We start from the raw sequence: 19,024 nt of genomic DNA, 5'->3' as shown, positions 1-19,024 counted from the left end.
TGGCCACCAGCGCCGAACATCTGACAGACACTCCAATTCCTTTGAACCATCTGATCGGGTCGTTTTTCCCATCCTTCAATAAGCTTCAGCCATTTTCTTGCCGTGCATTATTTTCCCGTCATTCATTAAAACCCCTTTTTTTTTTTTTTGCAGAGCTAGATCGACCACGGTTCGTCGCCGCCTCTTTTGGCCCTCCACGTTGCGCCCAAAACTCCGTTTCTCGACATCACCGAATCCACTGTGAACCCCTTTTATTTATTGGGCCAAGCCACCCTGCGGGCGCGACGAGACGGTTGCGGAAAAACCATGGCGCGACGACAACACATAACGCTCCTGCTGGTGGGCGTCATGTTCTTTTTGACCATGACGTACTTTGTTTCGAGCAGCGGCGGCGGCGGACGGGACCCCACGAAGATATTATCCGACGAGACGTGGAGGAGCAGCAGCAGCCACAACAGCAACGGTGCTGGCGGTGCCCTTTCGGAGAGCATTCTAAAGGGTGGATCTATTGCGCCCAAGTTGGAGAATGCGACTGCGAAGTGAGTCCTCCGCTTTTTGCATGCTGGGGAAGAGCAATTGCTGATTGGGGAGATTTAAAGAGCGGAACTCGGCCGCGCGTCGTGGAAGTTGTTCCACACGATGATGGCGCGGTTTCCGGAGGAGCCGACGGCGGATGATAGTCTTGCGCTGAGGACTTATATACAGTTGTTTGCGAGGTTGTACCCCTGTGGGGACTGTGCTTCGCACTTTCAGAAGCTGCTGGAGAAATACCCGCCTCAGGTGAGCAGTCGGAATAATGCGGCGGGGTGGGCTTGTTTTGTGCATAATGAGGTTAATAGGAGGTTGAGGAAGGAGTTGTTTGATTGTAATAATATTGGGGATTTTTATGATTGTGGGTGTGGGGATGATGGGAAGGGGAAGAAGAAGGAGGGGGATAGTGGCAAAGAAAGGAGGAGAAGGTACGAGATTGAGGTTAGGGAGGAGGTTAGTTTAGAGAGGGAGGAGGGGTTGGTTAGGGGGGGTTGAGTAGACTGTGGTCGGAATACTTGGGTTGGAGTTGGGGAGTTTTTTTTTTTTTTTTTTCGGATATTTTTTTGTGAGGTGGTTTTGGAAGTCGGGGACGTGGAGGTGTTGATAGGGTTGGACTCTGATGAGGGTGCTGGGATTTTGACGAGGGCTTCGACAGGATCTGAGTGATCCGGAGAGATCGAACAGGACCTCGCATTGGGAAGGCTTTGGTCAACACTCTGGACTCAAAGATGAGATCACTCATGGTCAGGTTATCGTGTACATATTAGAGGATACCCCGATTGTTACATGCGTTCATTTATCCATCGTGCGGTCTGCCAAGGGGCTGGCTGTAAGTGATATAAGCGATAGGATCCGATAAGCCTTCTTATCAGCTCCCCACGTGATGCGCATCAACCCGCCCGCCAGGCAAGGCGCGCGTGCGTGTCTGAGCTGCCTTGAGCTTGGGAGGAGCTCCAAGCTCAAGTTGCCAACTTTGAACATTCACTCGACGAATGCCACACACCCCACGAACACCTCCATTCTCGACGACTGACGACTCGCTCCGATTGCCCCCCTCTTTCCATCGACGACTTCAGATCGATAATTACAAACCCATACTTCAAAAATGGAATTCGGTACATCGGGTTGCCTGAGCGAAGGTCAGTGACATCGCAACTCCCGGTTACCGTCTCCACATCGTCTCGTCCCTGTTGCTAACCATGGTACCTTGCAGATGGCATCCATGTTGATATGGACCGGTTGAAGAAGGGTGAGGTCAAGTAAGTGATACTTCCAAAGTGCCCTCTGCTTTTACAATGGGAGTCATTCTGACAATTCCATCACTTAGCTTGGGTACCTCGATGTAAGCCAACCCCCCGGTCTTAAACTGGCCAAACGACCACTCCCGGGCGAGCACCCCTCCTAACATTCGAACGATGACAGTATGGCGATCACATTCAAAGACGGCGTTATCCTCGGAGCCGATTCCCGCACAACGACTGGCGCATACATTGCCAACCGTGTAACCGACAAGCTCACCAGAGTACACGACACAATCTGGTGCTGCCGATCCGGGTCCGCCGCCGACACCCAAGCCGTCGCCGACATTGTGCAATACCAGCTTGGGCTCTTCCACATGATGAACGGCAAGCCCCCCACGACACAGACGGCGGCGGCCATCTTCCAGGAGATGTGCTATGCGAACAAGGATAGGCTCTCGTTAGTAACCCCCGGCGAAGTTGAAGTTGGGTAGGCTGCGGAGGTCAGGTACTGATATTTTCTTTGCTAGGGCCGGTCTCATTATTGCGGGTTGGGACGAGCGTCACGGCGGTCAGGTCTACAGCATCCCCCTCGGCGGGTCGCTCCACAAGCAACCATATGCCATTGGTGGTTCTGGCTCGACGTACATTTACGGTTACTGCGACGCCAACTGGAAAGAGGGCATGGAGGAGGCGGATGCGGTCAACTTTGTCAAGGAGTCGTTGAAGGAGGCCATCAAGTGGGATGGTAGCTCGGGTGGTGTGATTCGTATGGTGGTGTTAACGGCCAAGGGCGCGGACAGACATCTGTACCTACCAGATACGGATTACAAGGTCAGACATGAGAACTGAGTGCGTGTGACTAGGGGTAAGGATGGGGGCAGAAGACAGCCAATCAGAACGGGATGCATTGTTCGGTGCTTGCGAGGTGACGACATGACCGGGCTGGATGATGGATATGTATAGTAATGCCATTCCATTTCGGATTCGAAAAAGGCATCATAGGGAGATGGGTGTTTTGTCTCTGTGTGTATGGTGTTCTCAAGAAAGCCTCTGAAAAAGAGTATGGGCTGCACTTTTGGTCTTGTTTTACCTGTGGCTTATGCATCTGCGGTGCGTGGGGACTACGAACCGGCGTGGCCGAGTTGGAGGGTGATGAGGATACAACGTGGCCGGCACGCAAGTTGGTAAAGGAAGGCGGTGGCCCGGAGTTTCGCCCGCTCCGAGTTAGGAGGGCAGATGGCGTTCCTTGCTTGTGCTCTGTGACTTGCATGGCTGATTACCACGACCGAGGAGTGAAAGGTTCTGGTTGTGGGGTAAGTGGAAAATATGATTTTTGATTTTAGGCGATCCAGGTAGGTATGCGAAGGGGGTTGTGTAACGTTTTCGGGATGTGGTGTACTAGGGAAGATATGATTTCTCAGAACCGTATGTAGGGAAATAGGTATGAGATGGCGGGAAGTCTCGAGGTGAGAAGTGTTCAGGGGGTACCCCTTCAACACAATTCTTGGATCTCGGGATGACTCCACAGGGCCGAGGCTTGTGGATGTAGATTGTTAGGAATCACTTCTGGTGGAGCTTGCGATACCTACTTGAGACATGTACTTTGAGTATTATAGCCGAGGCGAGGGGGTTTGAAAGGGAACATATAATGACAGTTTTATCCCCCCCCACGTTGCTCACTACCGACCTAGGACCGAGGACCCCTTTTTTGGGTTTGCGCTTCTTGATCCCCTCACGTTGCTACCTCCACCGCCTAGTTGAGTGAGTGCATTTCGAGTTGACATTGCCGTGAAAAGAAGCGCGCGCTCGTGCCTTGGGTTGGGACGTAAGCAATTGAAGTAGCCAATCTCTGTCCAGAGTGACGCCACGGGGTCGCTTGCGAGGTGAGGGGCACAAGAGGGACAGAAAACAGGAGGGGCTTGATGACAGGAGCAAATAGAGGTGGACGACGGTGCTTCGAATGGGAGGTGTACACGATGGAAATATTGCAGGGGGTTCTTTTTGAAGCTGCTGAGGAGGGTTGGTTGGCTGGCTGGTAAAAAAGTTTTGTAGAAAATGTTTGTCAAGTGGTTAGATGCTGGGGGCCCTACCGTTGAATCTGATATCCAGCCCCTCGAACTCAGGGACCTGGAAGCCACAGGCGTTCTACAATGGTACAACGTGGGTTTCAAACTGGACAAAGTTGGTCCTCACCGTCCTCTTAAGAATAACAAACGCCCCCCGCGTTTTCCTTCGCTCGTGGCGCCTGTAGAATGCGAGAAGCGCAAACGCGCAGAGTCCATAAGGTCAAATGTGAAGTCTGGATAACCCCTGCGTCATCCTCCCCCACCCCACCACGGGTGGCTTGTCGCTGGTAAAGATGTGGGTCCATCTTACCGTATCACCGCTTTCCACAACTCTTCTTATCAGTGATTGTTCCCTCACACCACACACACTCACACCCACACACACCATCCTCGGTTGATGATGGAGGAGGGGAAGAGATGATCTGACGGGAAGGATATACATATGAGGAGAATCACAAGATAGAAAGGCAATGCAGAAAGGGTACTCACCTCAGCAGGGACGGCAGGATAATATAATTATTACAGTCGACGGCGTGGATGTACCATTGCCTCATCTGGCGCCATCTTCTCAGGGAATCGGTTGGGAGTGCTGCGGTGTGTGTGGTTGTGCGGGCGCAGGGTTTCCCGTCCGCTAGCATTCTTTCATCCACACACGTGGCGGAAGAAGGTCCCGGTTCATCGTCATCTTGATCGCCCGATTGCCCGCACCCGGCGTTATCTGCACGCCGCAAGATATATCTCCTTGTTTTCCCCCCAGCCGGTGGTGTTCTGCGCGACCGGAGTCTTGAAACCGTTTCTTCCCCCTTTACCTAACTCACTGGGAAGCGGCCTTGGGATTGGAGTCCCCTTGGAGAGAGAAACGATAATAACCTAACGGGCAAAAGATTTCTCTTATCAAGAAACCATTAGGCTTTTACGTCCGGCCTGTTAACTGCACTCCAACCCTCCGGCCGCTTCTTGGCATTGCTTCATCGGCCTCTGCTATGCGATAATCTTGGGTCGCATCTCTTGGTTGCCCATCACCTCTTTTTCCCCTATCGCCTTATGCCTACGAATGACTTTGCCACTCGACATTTGAACCTCGTCAATTTTTTTTATCTTTATCCCTTCGCAATCTTTTCTGTAACCATCCCGGCAGTCACCTGCATAAGCCATCTCTGCCATCCGGTTCGTCCTTGCGAAAACGCCAAAGCCAACCTTATCATCAACATCCCGAACCTCTCCTGACAGACAGCCCACAGAAGACCCTTTTGGCGTTTGGGGCTGAAGGTATATGCAAGCTGCACACAGGTAAGCACCTCGATATTCCACGTCTCTGTGTTGTCTTGCTTTGCCACGCGCTGGTGCTTCCCTCAGCCGCTCGGGAGGTTTGCCGTTCTCTTCTTTCATCATCGCCAAGTGACGTCGTTGTGCCTGTCGATACTCCCAATCGCCTGGAACGCCCCAACAGCCATCCCGCCGGCTAGCTCAAAGCGGATTCGTGATCCGGGCGCGAGTTGGCTGGTGGCTGTTTGATACCCTCTCGTTGTGTGTTTGCCCATCATTTCAGTTGTTTTCATGGCGTTATCTCGCGAGTCAGGCCACAGCTTCAAACGTTGAGTTTGACCCGTCGTTGGTCGTCCTTGGCTGTTCGAAACAGAAACACCGGCTGCTTTGATATGCTGAGACACGCCATTCGCCATCAGGCTAGAGGAAGAACCGCCTAGGTATCCGCAGCAAGGCTGCCGTCTGTTGTGTTGGTGTCTGTCTGCGGTGTCTTTCTTGCCTGCAGCGCAGCGCAGCCACCGTTCACCAGCAGCAGCAGCATCACGTCAACAGGAAACAAGAAAGAAAAGAAAAGGCCATCCCGTGTTGATTGCGCCCTTGTTGTGCAGCACGCACGCGGTGCCAACACTGTGTTACCTCCCGCCAGCATGGCACCTAGTCCCCCTTCCCGCAGACACCATATCCTTTCGTCTCATCTGTTTTTTTCTTCCCCTCTTCTCGTTCTTGCTTGTTGTTTTTGTTGTTGCTCTTGCTCTTGCACCGTTCCCTAGGCCCCTCCCCCACCTTTTGCTTGGGCGCCGGCGCTGACCCGGGTCTTTATCGCCTGGTCCAGAAACTCGCCAACCAGAAAAAAGCCTAGCTAATTCTCCGCTATCGCGGCACAGCCACTTTCGATCCGATAGCACTCGCTGCAGGACCCTCCACCACGCGATAACCACTGGCTGAACTCTTGGCAGCCACCACCACCACCACCCACCATAATCAAGACAACCATGCCAGCATGGCTACAGTGATGGGCGACGTATTGGGAGAATCGCCATCTCGATTTCATAGCATGATTGCGGGGCCGGCCATTCAGCACCAGCACCCGCACGACATTCACTTCCAGGCCCGTCCAGTTCCAGTCAGCCGAACAACAACAGGTTGCGACCGGGATGCCCAGCAGTCCCACCACTCGCGCCCGACGGCGAGCCCCAGACGGCAAGCCTCTTCGTCAACACCGCGCAGAGACTGGCAGGATTCACCAGTGCCGACGCCAGTGGTCGCAGACAAGCCAGCAAAGCAACAACGACAAACACCGTCGAGCCGACCCCCGATGTCGAGTGGTGGGGCCAGCCGCCGCCTCCCGTCCCCGCCTTCTTCGTCGTCTTCGTCGTCTGATCCCTCCTCCGGTGGCGCTGGGCCGCAGTATGACGTCTCGACCGAAAGAGTTCACGATGCCGCCAGCGGTCCGCCTTCTGTCGCGGGCTCGACCACCTCGTCCCTCAGTACCGCCGCAACCGTAGTGCCAGGATCCAAGGCGATGCCTTCTCCTGCATCGGATCACGGTCGGCACCGGAATCCATCCGCGGATGTCGACATCGTCGATGCGCCCCCCGTTTCGATACCCCTCAGCAACAATGCCCCAAGTCCGCCGATAGAAACCCAAAAGACAATCTATGTCCAAGACCTCGCACATATCCAGACCCTGGCCAAGGTCGAAAATCTTAATGCCACCGGCTCAGGGAACCTTAATGATCCCCCACTACAACAGATGAAGTACGAGATTAGCGCGATGCCTATAGGAGATATTATCGAAATGGTAGCCGCCCTCCTTACCAAGATTACCACCACCAACGACCTCCAACACGATGCTCTGAACCGAAACGCGCACCACCTCCGACAAGCCCAGGCGCAAGCGAGGGGTGAGGAAGCTGGTGGGGACGCCAACGGAAGCCCTCTAAGCAGCAGTGTTTTGGCGTTTCACGGTAAAAACGTTCCCTCGATTAGCATACTGAGCTATCTTGGTCGGATACACAAGTACTGTCCCACCACGTACGAAGTCTTTTTGAGTCTGCTGGTCTATTTTGACAGGATGACGGAGCGGGTCAACGATATGGTGGTCAAGAGCGAGGAGGCACGACGGATGCAATACGTGCATGCGCAAGCTATGAAACCGGCGGCAGATCCAGACACGGTCATGCGGGACAGTAACGAGGCGGAAGAGGATAGCGACGAGACGGACTCTGATCTTGCAGACACCGATGAGGAAACTGGGAAGGGGATCACGATCGAAAGCAACAGTTTTAACACGCATTCAGCAGCTGGACAGGCGACATATTTTGTGGTGGACAGTTACAACATCCATCGGCTTATTATTGCGGGGGTGACGTGCGCCAGCAAGTTTTTTTCTGATGTGTTTTACACCAACTCGCGATATGCCAAGGTATGTTTTTGCTTTTGGTCTATGATCATCATCATCAGAACCAGAGCTAACGTTGTTTTTAGGTTGGCGGTCTCCCCCTGGCTGAACTGAACCACCTCGAACTTCAGTTCCTGCTGCTCAACGACTTTCGCCTGGCTGTTCCTGTGGAAGACTTGGAGGCCTATGCCACCATGCTGGTTGAGTTTTATGCGAGGGAAGTTGTCTCGCAGAAGCCAGACGCGGAGTAATGCGCTTGATTTTGGCCCCATGGGAACGATATGGCTACTTTGACCTTGGCTTTCGAGGGGGGTAATGGCGTGGGTGTCGATTGTGCATTTGGCTATGTACTTGTCAGAATATTTGCAACTTGTCGAATAGGGCGGAGTCGACGTAGGTGAGAGAGAAAAACCAAGTTGAAAGATGGCCAATGTTTCCTTGCTCGTGGGATTGAGCTAGAAAGGGAGTTTCATGACGGACCCTTTTTTTTTTCTTCTTTACATTTTCTTAACATTGGGAATTCAAATCTTAGATGGAACTTGGTGGGTTTGGGGTGGGGTTAGGGGAGGGGCAAAGAAACCCAACAACAACAACAACAACAACAACAACAACAACAACAACAACAACAACTACTACTACTACTACTACTACTACTACTACTACTACTACTACTACTACTACTACTACTACTACTACTACTACTATTACTACTACTACTACTGCTACTACATTTTTTTTTCTTTTTTTCAGAAACTTATGGGGAACGACGGCAAACTTTTAGATGATGAACTAGGGTGGATAAACCTTTGCGTTATCAACCTTTTTTCTTTTCTGACATTGGTCGTTTGATTTTATGAATTTTTCTTTTTTCTAGGCTGGGAGCCATATTGCTACTACTACTACTTAGCATTTGTCATATCTGTTTCGTTGTTTATAGTTTTATGATTGGGCATTTTTTTTTCTCTCTTCTTTCTGATGATTTTGGTAATTTTTTTGTTTGTTTTATTAGGGTTCTCCCCTTTTCTTTTTTTTTCTTTTTTTTTTTCTCAAAGGCTCTTGATACCCGAATAGAAGATATCGGGCTCACACACGGACGCAGATGCAGTTGATGATGAATTAAGGCACGATAGACACGCACACACACACTACAAAAATGAGAGTTTAAAATCATGTTTCGGTAACGGTGAAATGTACTAGCTACCCACCTGTTGGAATTTCTTACACAAAAGGATTTCCATCTCCACTATGCTTGACCCAAGCAAACACTTCAGAGAGTCAGAAGTAGAGCTCTCTGAGAAAAGAATAAAAGTTTACGAGGCATGGATGGGACAAATCCTTGATCATCTTATTGTTTATGCCTCGAGGCCTGTTAATTATGCATTCGACGCCTATTCAATCTCTTAAGAGCCATGGTTCAAACAAAAGTACAATGCATGTTAATATTTACGCTGCGTCAGACTGACCTGATCAACTCGCTCCTTGCTCAAAACTCACCCTCCGTCTTCAGATACGTCAACGCTGCCACCGCCAACGCCTCCATCCCCACGCTCAACGTGGGCTCCTCGGCCGGTGCAAACTCGGCCGTGTGGGTATCCGGCAACTCATGCAAACGCCCGTCCCTCTCATACGTGTCCCAAATACCCGGACTCGTGCTCCTAAGCGTCCAATACGCATGGGGAATGCCCTCTCGAGCAAGAACAGCCAAATCATCACCCAACTTGCCCATAGCCATCTCCAGGTTCATGGGTTGAATCTGCTCCCGCCCAAAATAATCTTCAAACTGCACCCCAATTTTGTGTAGCGCATCTGGGTCGTTGATAAGCGGTGAAACAAACTGGTCAAGCCTCTGGATTGTTTTCTTCTTCTTCAATACTCCCGCGTTCTCGAATTCCTTCCCCACCACGAGGTCGATCGCCTCAACGAGCAGCTTCATCATATCGCCAGAGAAGGCTCTGACTTCGACCGTCAGCTCGGCCTTGTCAGGGATTTCGTTGGTAGCGTGGCCCGCGTTTATTCTCACGCAGGTAACAAGCGCGGGGCTGTTTGGGTTGTAGAGCGTTTGAATCATTGTTTGGAGTTCCGGCACCAGCGACGAGGCGATGAGAATGGGGTTAATACAGCCTTCCGGGGTGGTCGAGTGCCCTCCCTTTCCGGGGATCGTGATGAGAAATGATAACCTTTCTCCTAGGTCGTTACCCCTTAGAAGCTGAAGCTTGCCTGCGCTTTTGTTGTTGATGTGTTGACATAATACGATGTTTGGGTTGGGAAATTGGAACTTGTCGTATAGTCCGGATTCCATCATGGACTTAGCACCGCGTCCTTGTGAGTCTGGTTGGAAGAGAACTATGAGGCAGCCACGCCACTTCTTTTTGGCCTTTTGGAGGAGTGCTGCTGCGGCTAGGACCATGGTGATGTGCATGTCATGGCCGGAGGCGTGCATGACGGGCTTCCTTTTTTTGTCGACGGGATCTTTGATTCTTTTGGTGCTTGCGTATGATAGGTTTGTTTTCTCTTGTATGGGCAGAGCATCGAGCTCGGCCTTGAGGAGAACGGTACGGCCGCGTGGCCCGCGTTGGTTGTCTAACACTCCCACAACGCCGTGGCCGCCGATGCGAGCACGAACTCTGAACCCGAGAGCTTCGAGGTGAGTTTTTACGACATGTGCAGTATGCTCTTCGCGACCGGGGAGCTCGGGGTCTGCATGGAGCTTTTGGTAGAGACGTTTGAGTGTTTCGAGGTCGGGTCGATTCTGCTTCTCCTTGATGATGCCGTTAATGGCAGCGGACTTGGGAGTCCGAGGCGCCGTTGGTTGAGGATTCATGATTCTTGTTAATGCTCTATGAAGAAAAGAATGACCTTGAAGAAAGATGATGAAGAATGAGAGTTGGTCCGAGAAGACATTTTAATGTTGGGTTAAACAACTCCCTCACTTGTGGAGGCAAGTGACGTGATTACACTACACTTCCTTCCGGGCTTGTTGCGATGGGCAAGCACGACCAGTTTTTGGTGCCCTCCATCATGACCATTATTCCAAAGAAGGAACTACCTACCCTGGAGAGAGTAAGTCATGAAGGTTGGGGATGAAGCGCCCATGCGCCATTCCCAAACTCGGTACGTGCCGAGGGATGTCGAATTTATCCGTCCACACATCATCCACCGTGAGACAAACACGGCCGGGACAGCACATGGCTCAGCCGGTACGATCCGGCCAAGCACGTGGCCAAGGACTTGGCTGCCTGTCTTTTACTTTTGCCTCATATCTTGCTACCAAACATTGCTCTGCACGGCAAGAGAAAGACGAACAGGATCGGCATTTTGTGAGGATGGGAAAGGGCAGGAAGCAATTTATCCTCGACTTTGTGAGGCTGGGCGCCATGCATTTGAAGCCGAGAATCTGGAACTGTGGACAGATTGTTCTTGTTGATTTTTGAAATCCAGGGGGGATTGAATCTGAGATCTAAATCGAATCCATTGATTTTCCATTTCTGTTCAGTGTACTTGAGTTTTACAGCGATAATGTTCCCAACACGCAGCCGAAGAAAAGGGGCCCCCTTATTACCCCTCAGGTTTCTCACCACATGGTCCCTCCTCGTTTCATCAACAACAACACTGGCATTATCCACCATCCACAACTCCAAATACCAATGCCCCTCCTCCCCACCCCCAGCTCTCACGCCACACCAACTCCTCTCTGCCAGCTGCCTCCGTCCCATCCCTGGTTCACTGACAGAAACCCTCTTTTCCAACTCCAGCTCCCACATCACCCCCTGGACCCACGCCCCAGTCTGCGAGCTCACCAATGGCCTGACCGGTCAATACTGCACCTACACCAACTCCCACCACGGCCACCGCGGCTTCTCCCTTGTCACCACGCCCTCCCGCGCCGCAGACGTAGCCTCCTGGTTTCTTGACCTCCCCTTGCCCAAACCCTCGGACGGCGCTGAAGGCGAGAAATACAAAGTCGTTACCATCCCCGGAAAAGGCAAGGGCGTCATAGCCACGAAGGAAATCAAGCAATGGGAGGAGATTATACTTGACTATGCCACGCTCGTGGTGGATGTTGGTTTCACGGTGGAGGTGAATGCGTTGAGGGGGTACAGACTGTTGCATAAAGCGGTCGAACAGATGGGTGATGGGGGTAACGGTGTGATGGAACTGGGGAAGAGCAGCGAGCACGCTCAGGATGTGGTGGAGAACGTGCTGAGGACGAATGCGTTTAGCACGAGGGTCGGGGAGGGGGATTACATGGCGGTTTATCCTACTGTTTCGGTGAGTCTTGTCTTCCCCACGGGGCTGTTGAATAGGGGAAAGAAGTGAGATGGATAAAGGCTGACCCAACACCAGAGAATAAACCACGCTTGCATGCCAAAGTAAGACTCTTCCAACCCCCTTGCAGAAGCAAAATGCTAACAACACATCCCTCCAGCGCCTACACCCGCTTCATCCAAGAATCCCTCCAGGTCTCCATCGCAGCCTCCAAACCCATCTCCCCGGGCGAGGAAATCACCATCTCCTGTCCGTCCTTTTCCCATCCCCCCTTCCCCTTTCCGTGAACCCAATTCACTAACCCCTTCCCTCCTTAGACCTAACCCTAGGCAAAACCTCCTCGGAACGCGCCCACCTCCTCAAAAAATGGGGCTTCACCTGCTCCTGCCCCCTCTGCACCTCCCCCCCCTCCACCATCGCCGCCTCCGACGCCCGCCGGAAAGAAATCGCAAAGCTCCAAGACCTCGCCATCCGCGCCTTCCAAGCCAACAAGCCGTACCAAGCTCTGCGCCTGACGAGACAGATCTTGCCTCTTCTGCCAAAGGAGGAGCTCTTCCCGCTTGAGAGTGAGCAGCTGGAGAATATGAGCAGGATTTACTTTGTGTTGAACGACATGGACAAGGCGGAAAAGTACGCGAGGCTGAGTTTGGAGGTGCTGGCGAGGCAGGGGTATATCAAGTGGGTGGAGGGGTGGATGGTGGGCAAGATGTTTAGAAGGTTTGAGGAGGAGGAGGGGCCTAGGGGGGTGAGGTATTGATTGGGACTGTTTTCCACGGATGATTTTCTAGTTTGGGGATCTCGAGTTTAGAAAAGGTAGTCAATTGGTTCGGTGATACTATGCGTATATAAAGTGTGGTGGGCATCTTGAGATTACCATTCCAGGCATGGTCTTTTCATGTTTTGCAAGTCGAGGCTACTAGGGGGGGATCTAGTCATGGCCGGCAAAATGATATCACAGGCTTCCTTGGGTGAGTAGGCACTCAGTCCAGGGGCATGAAACCACAGTCGGGGAACTTTTGAGGCGAAAATGGTCAGCAGACGCCGTGATGGCTTCATGTCGTATAATGCCAAGCATATACGACAAAGTCCGAGACGAGTACTCCAATCCGAACTCAGCCGAGCCCACTGCCGGAGAGGGCTGTCTGTCCGGGGCACGGAATCGGCAAGCTGCCCCCGGATGGCCGACCATTGGTGGCGATCGGTGGTGGAGTTGGGCTGTTGATCGCAGTATTGTTCGGTGTATAAAGAGGCGGGGCGTATGGGGTCGGGTTGTCTCCGATATCTGACCAGTCATGGCCGTCAGCACACCCGGGGGATTATTCGATCGAAGATGGAGTCACGGCAGGCCGCAGAGTGTGGTCGCTTTGCTTCGGAGGGTTGTTGGACAATGTGATAACGAAACCGACAAGCGGTGAGATCCTTCGCAGAAACAATCTCGAGCTTTGGATGGGACAGCAGGTGCAATGAAACACAACTTCTGCAATAAATGACCGAACGACAAGGTGGATTGGGTCTCTGAAAGGAGGATAAACGCATATCCCAATCATCACACCGAATCGTGAAGTGGCTCCCTGTGATCAACAATTCATGGAGAAGGAGCTTCGCATGGCACTTGGATCCAAAAGTGCCAAAGTTACCCGCCCCCATATGGGGTACCCCGCCTGTCGTTATCCCCGCGGGGCAGCCATCGACCCATCCATCCATTCGTTCGCTTCTCGCCGTTACAACCGGGGCACTTCCCGTCCAGCAGTCGTCTTCCTACAGTATGCACGATAGCATGCCGTGTGCTGTCCCATTGAATTGATTGACATACATACGACATACGAGACACACCATCCTGCGAGTATCTCCCCCCTCTGTCATGTCTACCTACGGATGAGGTCGAGATGTTGTCAGCCTCAAGCATTTCACTCCCAGACGCCACCATCTCTTAACCAACTTGGCCTTTGAGCTTCTCTTTTTCTCGCTCTTGGCCTGCCTCCAAAAGGAAATCTTCTGTAAGTCATCGGACCGATAGCCCTTCTTGACACTAATTCCAAGAAACGCCAAAGGCTTGACAGGAGGAGACAAGGAGGAGTGTGTCCGGTACAAATTGCGTCAGCCAAGAGCGGGCCCCCTCGGCAGTGACCGCCAAACCTGACGCCTCAACCAGGGTCTCACGTTGTGTGCCGTGGGAGGGATCTCAGATGGCGTCGATGGCTTTTCTTTTGTCCGACTGCCCATATCTCGAGATGGCCTGGCACATGTCTTTTTTGGGAGGCATTGTTTTGCATTTCATCCACAGCAAAATCCGGGGATGTTGATCAGCGGAACCCTCTGTCCACTCTGTCGGGTAGGCCAGAGCATCACAACACGGCATGTTCATGATTCATGTCCTCTTGCAACGGAAACACGGCATGCCACACGCAAAAGCTCCCAACATCATCCGCGAGGGTACAACCGCATTCAGGGTAGCGTTCTGGGATCTTCACTTGCGTGATGAGGACTAAAGGCAGCAAACCTTGCTTTCTTTCTGCACGTCTGACCGAGATTTATTCATCCTTTCGGTGTCCTGCTGCGTATAAGCCTGCTTGCAGCAAGAGAGTGGGACCCTGAGGGCATGATGGACAGGGTCGACACAAAAGGTTCCCAGTTAAGCTTGTGTTAGACCCTACCAACAGTTCCGCCTTGGCATGGGGTCGATCACTTCCTTCACAGTTGCAAGTCTGTTGTTGCACCCGCTAGGCCAGTCACCTACCAGGTTTATCCAGAGTTTTCATGTCCTGTTGCCTCTCTGCGGGGAAAAGGGTGATGGGTGAGGGGGATCAAGGGAGCACGGGGTACGACATCGGTGCAACTCAGGTCAGCCACCTGCGTGCGTGTGATACCGGGGAATATTAAGACTGCCTCGTCCGGTGGCGCTCTGTCCCGTTGTGTTTCCATTCTCATTTAGCTCAAGAGCACTCAGACTATCTATCTACCATCTACTGTTGACAACCATCCCCCACCACCGCAACCATGCCGGACAGTCCAACTATTTCGGACACCGGCACTACTGGGAATGAGAAACTGTGCGGGAAAAAACACCCAGTTAATGGCAGTATAGACTTTGAACTGACACCCCGCAAGTAGCAGCGAGCCCAGGGGTGCCACCGGACATCATCTCGAGATAGGCCGGTCCGCAGACGACCATGTCGACCTCAATGCCAACCTGGAAGCTAGGTGAGATACTTACCATTGGATGGAAGCACTAATAGATGGCCCACCCACTTACACATATCTTCAACGCAGGATCAAAAACCCCCTCGAGGGCATCCCACGAGACCAGCTAATGCTGCGGGTAGAGGCATTTTGCGAAGAAAAAGGACTGGCTCAACATGTCCAGCTTTTCCGCAAAGGTGCTCTCGTCGCCCAGAACCCGGACGACTACGACAGAATCGACGGAACCGAGGCCCTCGACGAGGCAGAGAAAAAGGCCTTGCGGGACGAGGTCGAGCACAAGTGGCGCCTCCCTGCCAAGCTCTTCCTGACTATTGCGACTTGCTCGATTGGTGCCGCTGTTCAGGGGTGGGATCAGACCGGCACGAATGGAGCGAACATCTTCTTCCCGGATATCTACGGGATTGGTGGCACATCAACCCGGGACAAGCTTCTTCTCGGGCTGGTCAATGCCGGTCCGTATCTTGGGAGCGCACTGTGTGGGTGCTGGTTGTCTGATCCGATCAAGTAAGTCCCGGTTTCCATGGCAGGAGTAGCAATGGCATAACTGACATTTTTCTGCCCAGCAACCTGTGGGGCCGTCGTGGTGTCATCTTCTTCAGCGCGCATTTCTGTCTTTGGCCTGTGATCGGTTCTGCTTTCTGCCACACGTGGTGGGAGCAGCTGATTTGCCGTCTCTTCATGGGTGTCGGTATGGGCGTCAAGGCTTCGACTGTGCCTATCTACGCAGCTGAGAACTCGCCGGCCTCGATCCGCGGTGCTCTGGTCATGTCCTGGCGTAAGTGCTCATCAACATGATGTGCGACGGAACGGAGCTTTTACTAATACGAGACGACAGAAATGTGGACGGCATTCGGCATCATGTTGGGTACCGCATTCAACTTGGCTGTGTGGAGCGCAGGAGACATCAACTGGCGTCTGATGCTCGGCGCCCCCTTTATCCCCGCGGTCCCTCTCCTCGTGCTCATCTACTTTTGCCCCGAGTCACCTCGTTGGTACATGAAGAAGAACCGCTACGGCAAAGCCTGGGATGCCATGATCAGACTGCGAAACCACCCGATCCAGGTAGCCCGCGACATCTTCTACATCCACTCCCAGCTCGAACTCGAGGAGCAACTCCTTCGCAACTCGTGGTACTTTCAGCGCATGGCTGAGCTCTTCACCATTCCCCGCGTGCGCCGGGCCACCCTGGCCGCCTTCACCGTCATGATCGCCCAGCAAATGTGCGGCATCAACATCATTGCCTTTTACTCGACCACCATCTTCAAGGACGCCGGGCAGGACGACTACCAGGCTCTGCTCGCGTCGTTTGGGTTCGGGCTGGTCAACTGGCTGTTTGCCTTCCCCGCCTTTTGGACGATTGACACCTTTGGCCGGAGATCACTCCTGCTGTTCACCTTCCCGCAGATGACGTGGACCCTGCTGGCGGCCGGCCTCTGCACGCTGCTGGAGCAGGGAACCGCCCGGACCGCCCTCGTGGCGCTGTTTGTCTACCTCTTTGCCGCGTTTTACTCACCCGGCGAGGGCCCGGTGCCGTTCACCTACAGCGCCGAGGTGTTCCCCCTCTCGCACAGAGAAGTAGGCATGGGGTTCTCGGTCGCGACGTGTCTCTTTTGGGCGGCGGTGCTGGGCATGACGTTCCCGTTCTTGCTCGAGTCGCTGGGGACGGTGGGTGCGTTTGGGTTGTATGCGGGGTTTAATGCCCTGGCGCTGGTGATGATTTTCTTTTGGGTGCCCGAGACGAAGCAGAAGACGCTGGAGGAGCTGGATTATGTGTTTGCGGTGCCGACGAGGAAGTTTGCGGGGTATCAGGTGCGGCATGTGCTGCCTTGGTGGTTCAAGAGGTGGGTTTTGTGGAGGAGGGAGGCGAAGCTGAGGCCGCTTTATATGATGGATCATCATCAGGGGCGGGTTGGGGGGGAGGGGAGGCTGGGGAGTGGGACGAATACCTTGCCGGAGACGGAGGGGGAGGTCAAGGGTGGTGGGGTTGGGGGGGAGACTGTGAAGGGGATTTGATTCTGATTCAGGGTTGGGGAGTTTGATGACTGAACCGGGCCGAAGGGGTGTGGTTTGAAATGTGTTTGGGATGGGAGGGGTTTTGTCGTTTTGATTTTTCATGAGATACCTGGGCTATTCTGTTGAAAACTTGGAAAGGGAGGGGGGTGATGAAGTTGTGAAAGACTCCTAATTTCATGTTGTTATCGGTTTGACAGCTGCTCGTTTGGACCTGTGATGTATGAACGGATTGAGAAAGATATATCAGGGTATGTCAAGGCACTTGCTCTATTTGCACCCCCCCAATAGTAGGTTGGACAATCAAAACCATTTCCATCATGGATTCCACATACTTACAGAAATCTCACCCACGACAGGCGTTTGGTAGCGGGGTGGGTGACGGTCAAGTGGGCGGGAAAATGCCGGCCCAGTTTGAAGCTTGGTCATCTTGGATATTCAATTTTGAGACCTGAAGTGTTGGGAGAGGCCATTTACACAACACTCTTCACACCCCTTATAGAGCTCTCTCTTATCAGCCCTGGGTTCCACCTCGCTCCGCTCGGGTCTCCCACGCTTCAAGCATCTATTTGATTGAAGCACCTGTTTGATAGCTTCTTTCTCAATTCATCACCTTTTACCACACCTTCTTTTGACCACATATTGAGCCACTGTATCAATTTTCTTTTCCTTTTTTTTCTTTTCCCGGAATTTCACCATCCTACCCCGTCACTGCATGGGCACTCCAACGATATTGGGCCAGCAAGAAGCCTGCATGTTTCCTGCCCGTCAAGTATGCCTAGCGGACAAGCAGTCTCTCCGTCATCACTGCCTCTCACGCTTCAGCACGCCATCCACGTCACCCGCCAGTTAGGCTTCCGATATCTTCGGGTTGATGCTCTTTTTATCATTCAGGATTCGATGCTGGACTGGGAGGAGCAGGCCGCTCAGATGCACAACATATATCTGGGCCTACTATCACCATAGCGGCAGATGTGGGAACAGCAGTGGTTCTGGTTTATCATGCTATGAAAGCAGGCTATTGCTACACGGGAAGCGGATCCCTGACGAAGATCTCAGAGTGGTCATTGAGCCATACAAGGTGCACGGGTAGTATGTTAACACTTACAGAGAGACTCCAACGCATCGGCCATCCAACCGCCCTCATGACATTGATAGCGCGACGATACCAAGAAATCACGACTCTATACCTCAAGCGCGGGCATGGGCCTTTTAAGAACGTAACTTGTCAAAGAGAGTCTTGCATTTTGGAGAATTCGAGACGGGATGGGAATGCAACAAGTTGACAAGATGTGAGTGTACCGAGCAAGATCGAGAGCTGTCGAGTGATACCTCTCACTGGGACTTTCCACAAGCTTGCTCTCATTCCGACGCATCATACAATCTTTCAGCTTCAGGATTCGAGCCATCCAACGGAGCCATGGGATACACCGGGAGCCAGGTGCATGGTCCAGCAACCCACGCAATTGTTTGATTTTGCAGGGGTGAACGGGATGGGCTGTTGAAGAGGTCTGGGGCTCAGTTAAGACAGCTTGTCCGGGACTGCGCGTCAGGGTTCGGCAAGGTCGACAGGACGAGATATTTTTTTTTCCAAGAGCTGAGGGAGAGTTGTTGAAAAACCATTCGAAACGGGCCCTGACTGTGTGCTTGGACAGACTGCCCACGCTTTCAGGACTCACATCCAAAGTCGCAACAGGGCTGTGCCCCTACCCTGTGTACTTCGCTGGGCTATGGAACCAAAAACCTGACGCGGGACCTTATGTGATGTACAAATAAGGCCGACATAGGCACCCGACCAGAACGCTACATTGAATCGACTTGGTCCTGGGCTTCTGTGCAGGGGATCGGTGTCCGCTGAACGGCCCAAGACCAGACGCGGATGGAGAAAGACATTACGTTCGAGGTGCAAGATGCCTCGTGTACACCTCAGACAGCGGTGAACCCGTTTGGTGCGGTCAAAGATGGCCGGCTCAAAGCATGTTGCTTTACATTGATGTCCCCTGGTTGGGGAAGAATAAAGGAGGGCCGCAAAGTCCTGAATG

General features: G+C 52.7%; 6 protein-coding genes across 6 annotated transcripts; 5 read left to right on the top strand and 1 right to left on the bottom strand.

Moving 5' to 3' along the window:
• Positions 1-30: 30 nt before the first annotated feature.
• Positions 31-1,026, top strand: QC762_504570 (uncharacterized protein; the record flags this gene model as incomplete). The annotated part of the gene is made up of 2 exons (XM_062890880.1): positions 31-539; positions 600-1,026. The coding sequence occupies exons 1-2, from the start codon at positions 307-309 to the stop codon at positions 1,024-1,026; spliced, it is 660 nt and encodes a 219-aa protein (XP_062742020.1). The 5' UTR covers positions 31-306.
• A 461-nt stretch (positions 1,027-1,487) lies between these two features.
• Positions 1,488-2,837, top strand: PRE3 (Proteasome subunit beta type-1). The gene is made up of 5 exons (XM_062890879.1): positions 1,488-1,670; positions 1,745-1,790; positions 1,859-1,873; positions 1,954-2,229; positions 2,300-2,837. The coding sequence occupies exons 1-5, from the start codon at positions 1,637-1,639 to the stop codon at positions 2,619-2,621; spliced, it is 693 nt and encodes a 230-aa protein (XP_062742019.1). The 5' UTR covers positions 1,488-1,636; the 3' UTR covers positions 2,622-2,837.
• A 1,429-nt stretch (positions 2,838-4,266) lies between these two features.
• On the top strand, positions 4,267-8,044 carry PCL7 (cyclin-like protein interacting with PHO85). Its single transcript, XM_062890878.1, has 3 exons — positions 4,267-5,128; positions 5,937-7,529; positions 7,592-8,044. The coding sequence occupies exons 2-3, from the start codon at positions 6,105-6,107 to the stop codon at positions 7,754-7,756; spliced, it is 1,590 nt and encodes a 529-aa protein (XP_062742018.1). The 5' UTR covers positions 4,267-5,128; positions 5,937-6,104; the 3' UTR covers positions 7,757-8,044.
• A 944-nt stretch (positions 8,045-8,988) lies between these two features.
• QC762_504540 (uncharacterized protein) lies at positions 8,989-10,326 on the bottom strand (the record flags this gene model as incomplete). The annotated part of the gene is made up of 1 exon (XM_062890877.1): positions 8,989-10,326. One exon carries the CDS (start codon positions 10,324-10,326, stop codon positions 8,989-8,991), a length of 1,338 nt encoding a protein of 445 aa, XP_062742017.1.
• Positions 10,327-10,948: 622 nt separating this feature from the next.
• On the top strand, positions 10,949-13,156 carry QC762_504530 (uncharacterized protein). The gene is made up of 3 exons (XM_062890876.1): positions 10,949-11,818; positions 11,902-12,020; positions 12,089-13,156. Exons 1-3 carry the CDS (start codon positions 11,022-11,024, stop codon positions 12,526-12,528), a joined length of 1,356 nt encoding a protein of 451 aa, XP_062742016.1. The 5' UTR covers positions 10,949-11,021; the 3' UTR covers positions 12,529-13,156.
• Positions 13,157-13,242: 86 nt separating this feature from the next.
• QC762_504520 (uncharacterized protein) lies at positions 13,243-17,561 on the top strand. Its single transcript, XM_062890875.1, has 5 exons — positions 13,243-14,821; positions 14,880-14,972; positions 15,042-15,476; positions 15,536-15,747; positions 15,808-17,561. The coding sequence occupies exons 1-5, from the start codon at positions 14,769-14,771 to the stop codon at positions 16,983-16,985; spliced, it is 1,971 nt and encodes a 656-aa protein (XP_062742015.1). The 5' UTR covers positions 13,243-14,768; the 3' UTR covers positions 16,986-17,561.
• Positions 17,562-19,024: the final 1,463 nt, after the last annotated feature.

Source organism: Podospora pseudocomata, chromosome 5 (assembly GCF_035222375.1).
Source record: "Podospora pseudocomata strain CBS 415.72m chromosome 5, whole genome shotgun sequence".
In the NCBI taxonomy this organism is placed as follows: Eukaryota; Fungi; Ascomycota; class Sordariomycetes; order Sordariales; family Podosporaceae; genus Podospora; species Podospora pseudocomata.
This window is presented reverse-complemented; position numbering and strand designations above follow the sequence as displayed.

Excerpts from the sequence above, each read along its gene's own strand:
- PRE3 (XM_062890879.1), top strand. The coding sequence starts at position 1,637 with ATGGAATTCGGTACATCGGGTTGCCTGAGCGAAG. Across the intron at positions 1,671-1,744 it reads ATCGGGTTGCCTGAGCGAAG|ATGGCATCCATGTTGATATG; the intron begins GTCAGTGACATC and ends GGTACCTTGCAG. Across the intron at positions 2,230-2,299 it reads GCGAACAAGGATAGGCTCTC|GGCCGGTCTCATTATTGCGG; the intron begins GTTAGTAACCCC and ends TTTCTTTGCTAG.
- QC762_504520 (XM_062890875.1), top strand. The coding sequence starts at position 14,769 with ATGCCGGACAGTCCAACTATTTCGGACACCGGCACTACTGGGAATGAG. Across the intron at positions 14,973-15,041 it reads AATGCCAACCTGGAAGCTAG|GATCAAAAACCCCCTCGAGG; the intron begins GTGAGATACTTA and ends TCTTCAACGCAG. Across the intron at positions 15,477-15,535 it reads TGGTTGTCTGATCCGATCAA|CAACCTGTGGGGCCGTCGTG; the intron begins GTAAGTCCCGGT and ends TTTTCTGCCCAG.
- PCL7 (XM_062890878.1), top strand. The coding sequence starts at position 6,105 with ATGGCTACAGTGATGGGCGACGTATTGGGAGAATCGCCATCTCGATTT. Across the intron at positions 7,530-7,591 it reads CCAACTCGCGATATGCCAAG|GTTGGCGGTCTCCCCCTGGC; the intron begins GTATGTTTTTGC and ends CGTTGTTTTTAG.
- QC762_504530 (XM_062890876.1), top strand. The coding sequence starts at position 11,022 with ATGTTCCCAACACGCAGCCGAAGAAAAGGGGCCCCCTTATTACCCCTC. Across the intron at positions 11,819-11,901 it reads CTGTTGAATAGGGGAAAGAA|AAGCAAAATGCTAACAACAC; the intron begins GTGAGATGGATA and ends ACCCCCTTGCAG. Across the intron at positions 12,021-12,088 it reads CGAGGAAATCACCATCTCCT|ACCTAACCCTAGGCAAAACC; the intron begins GTCCGTCCTTTT and ends TTCCCTCCTTAG.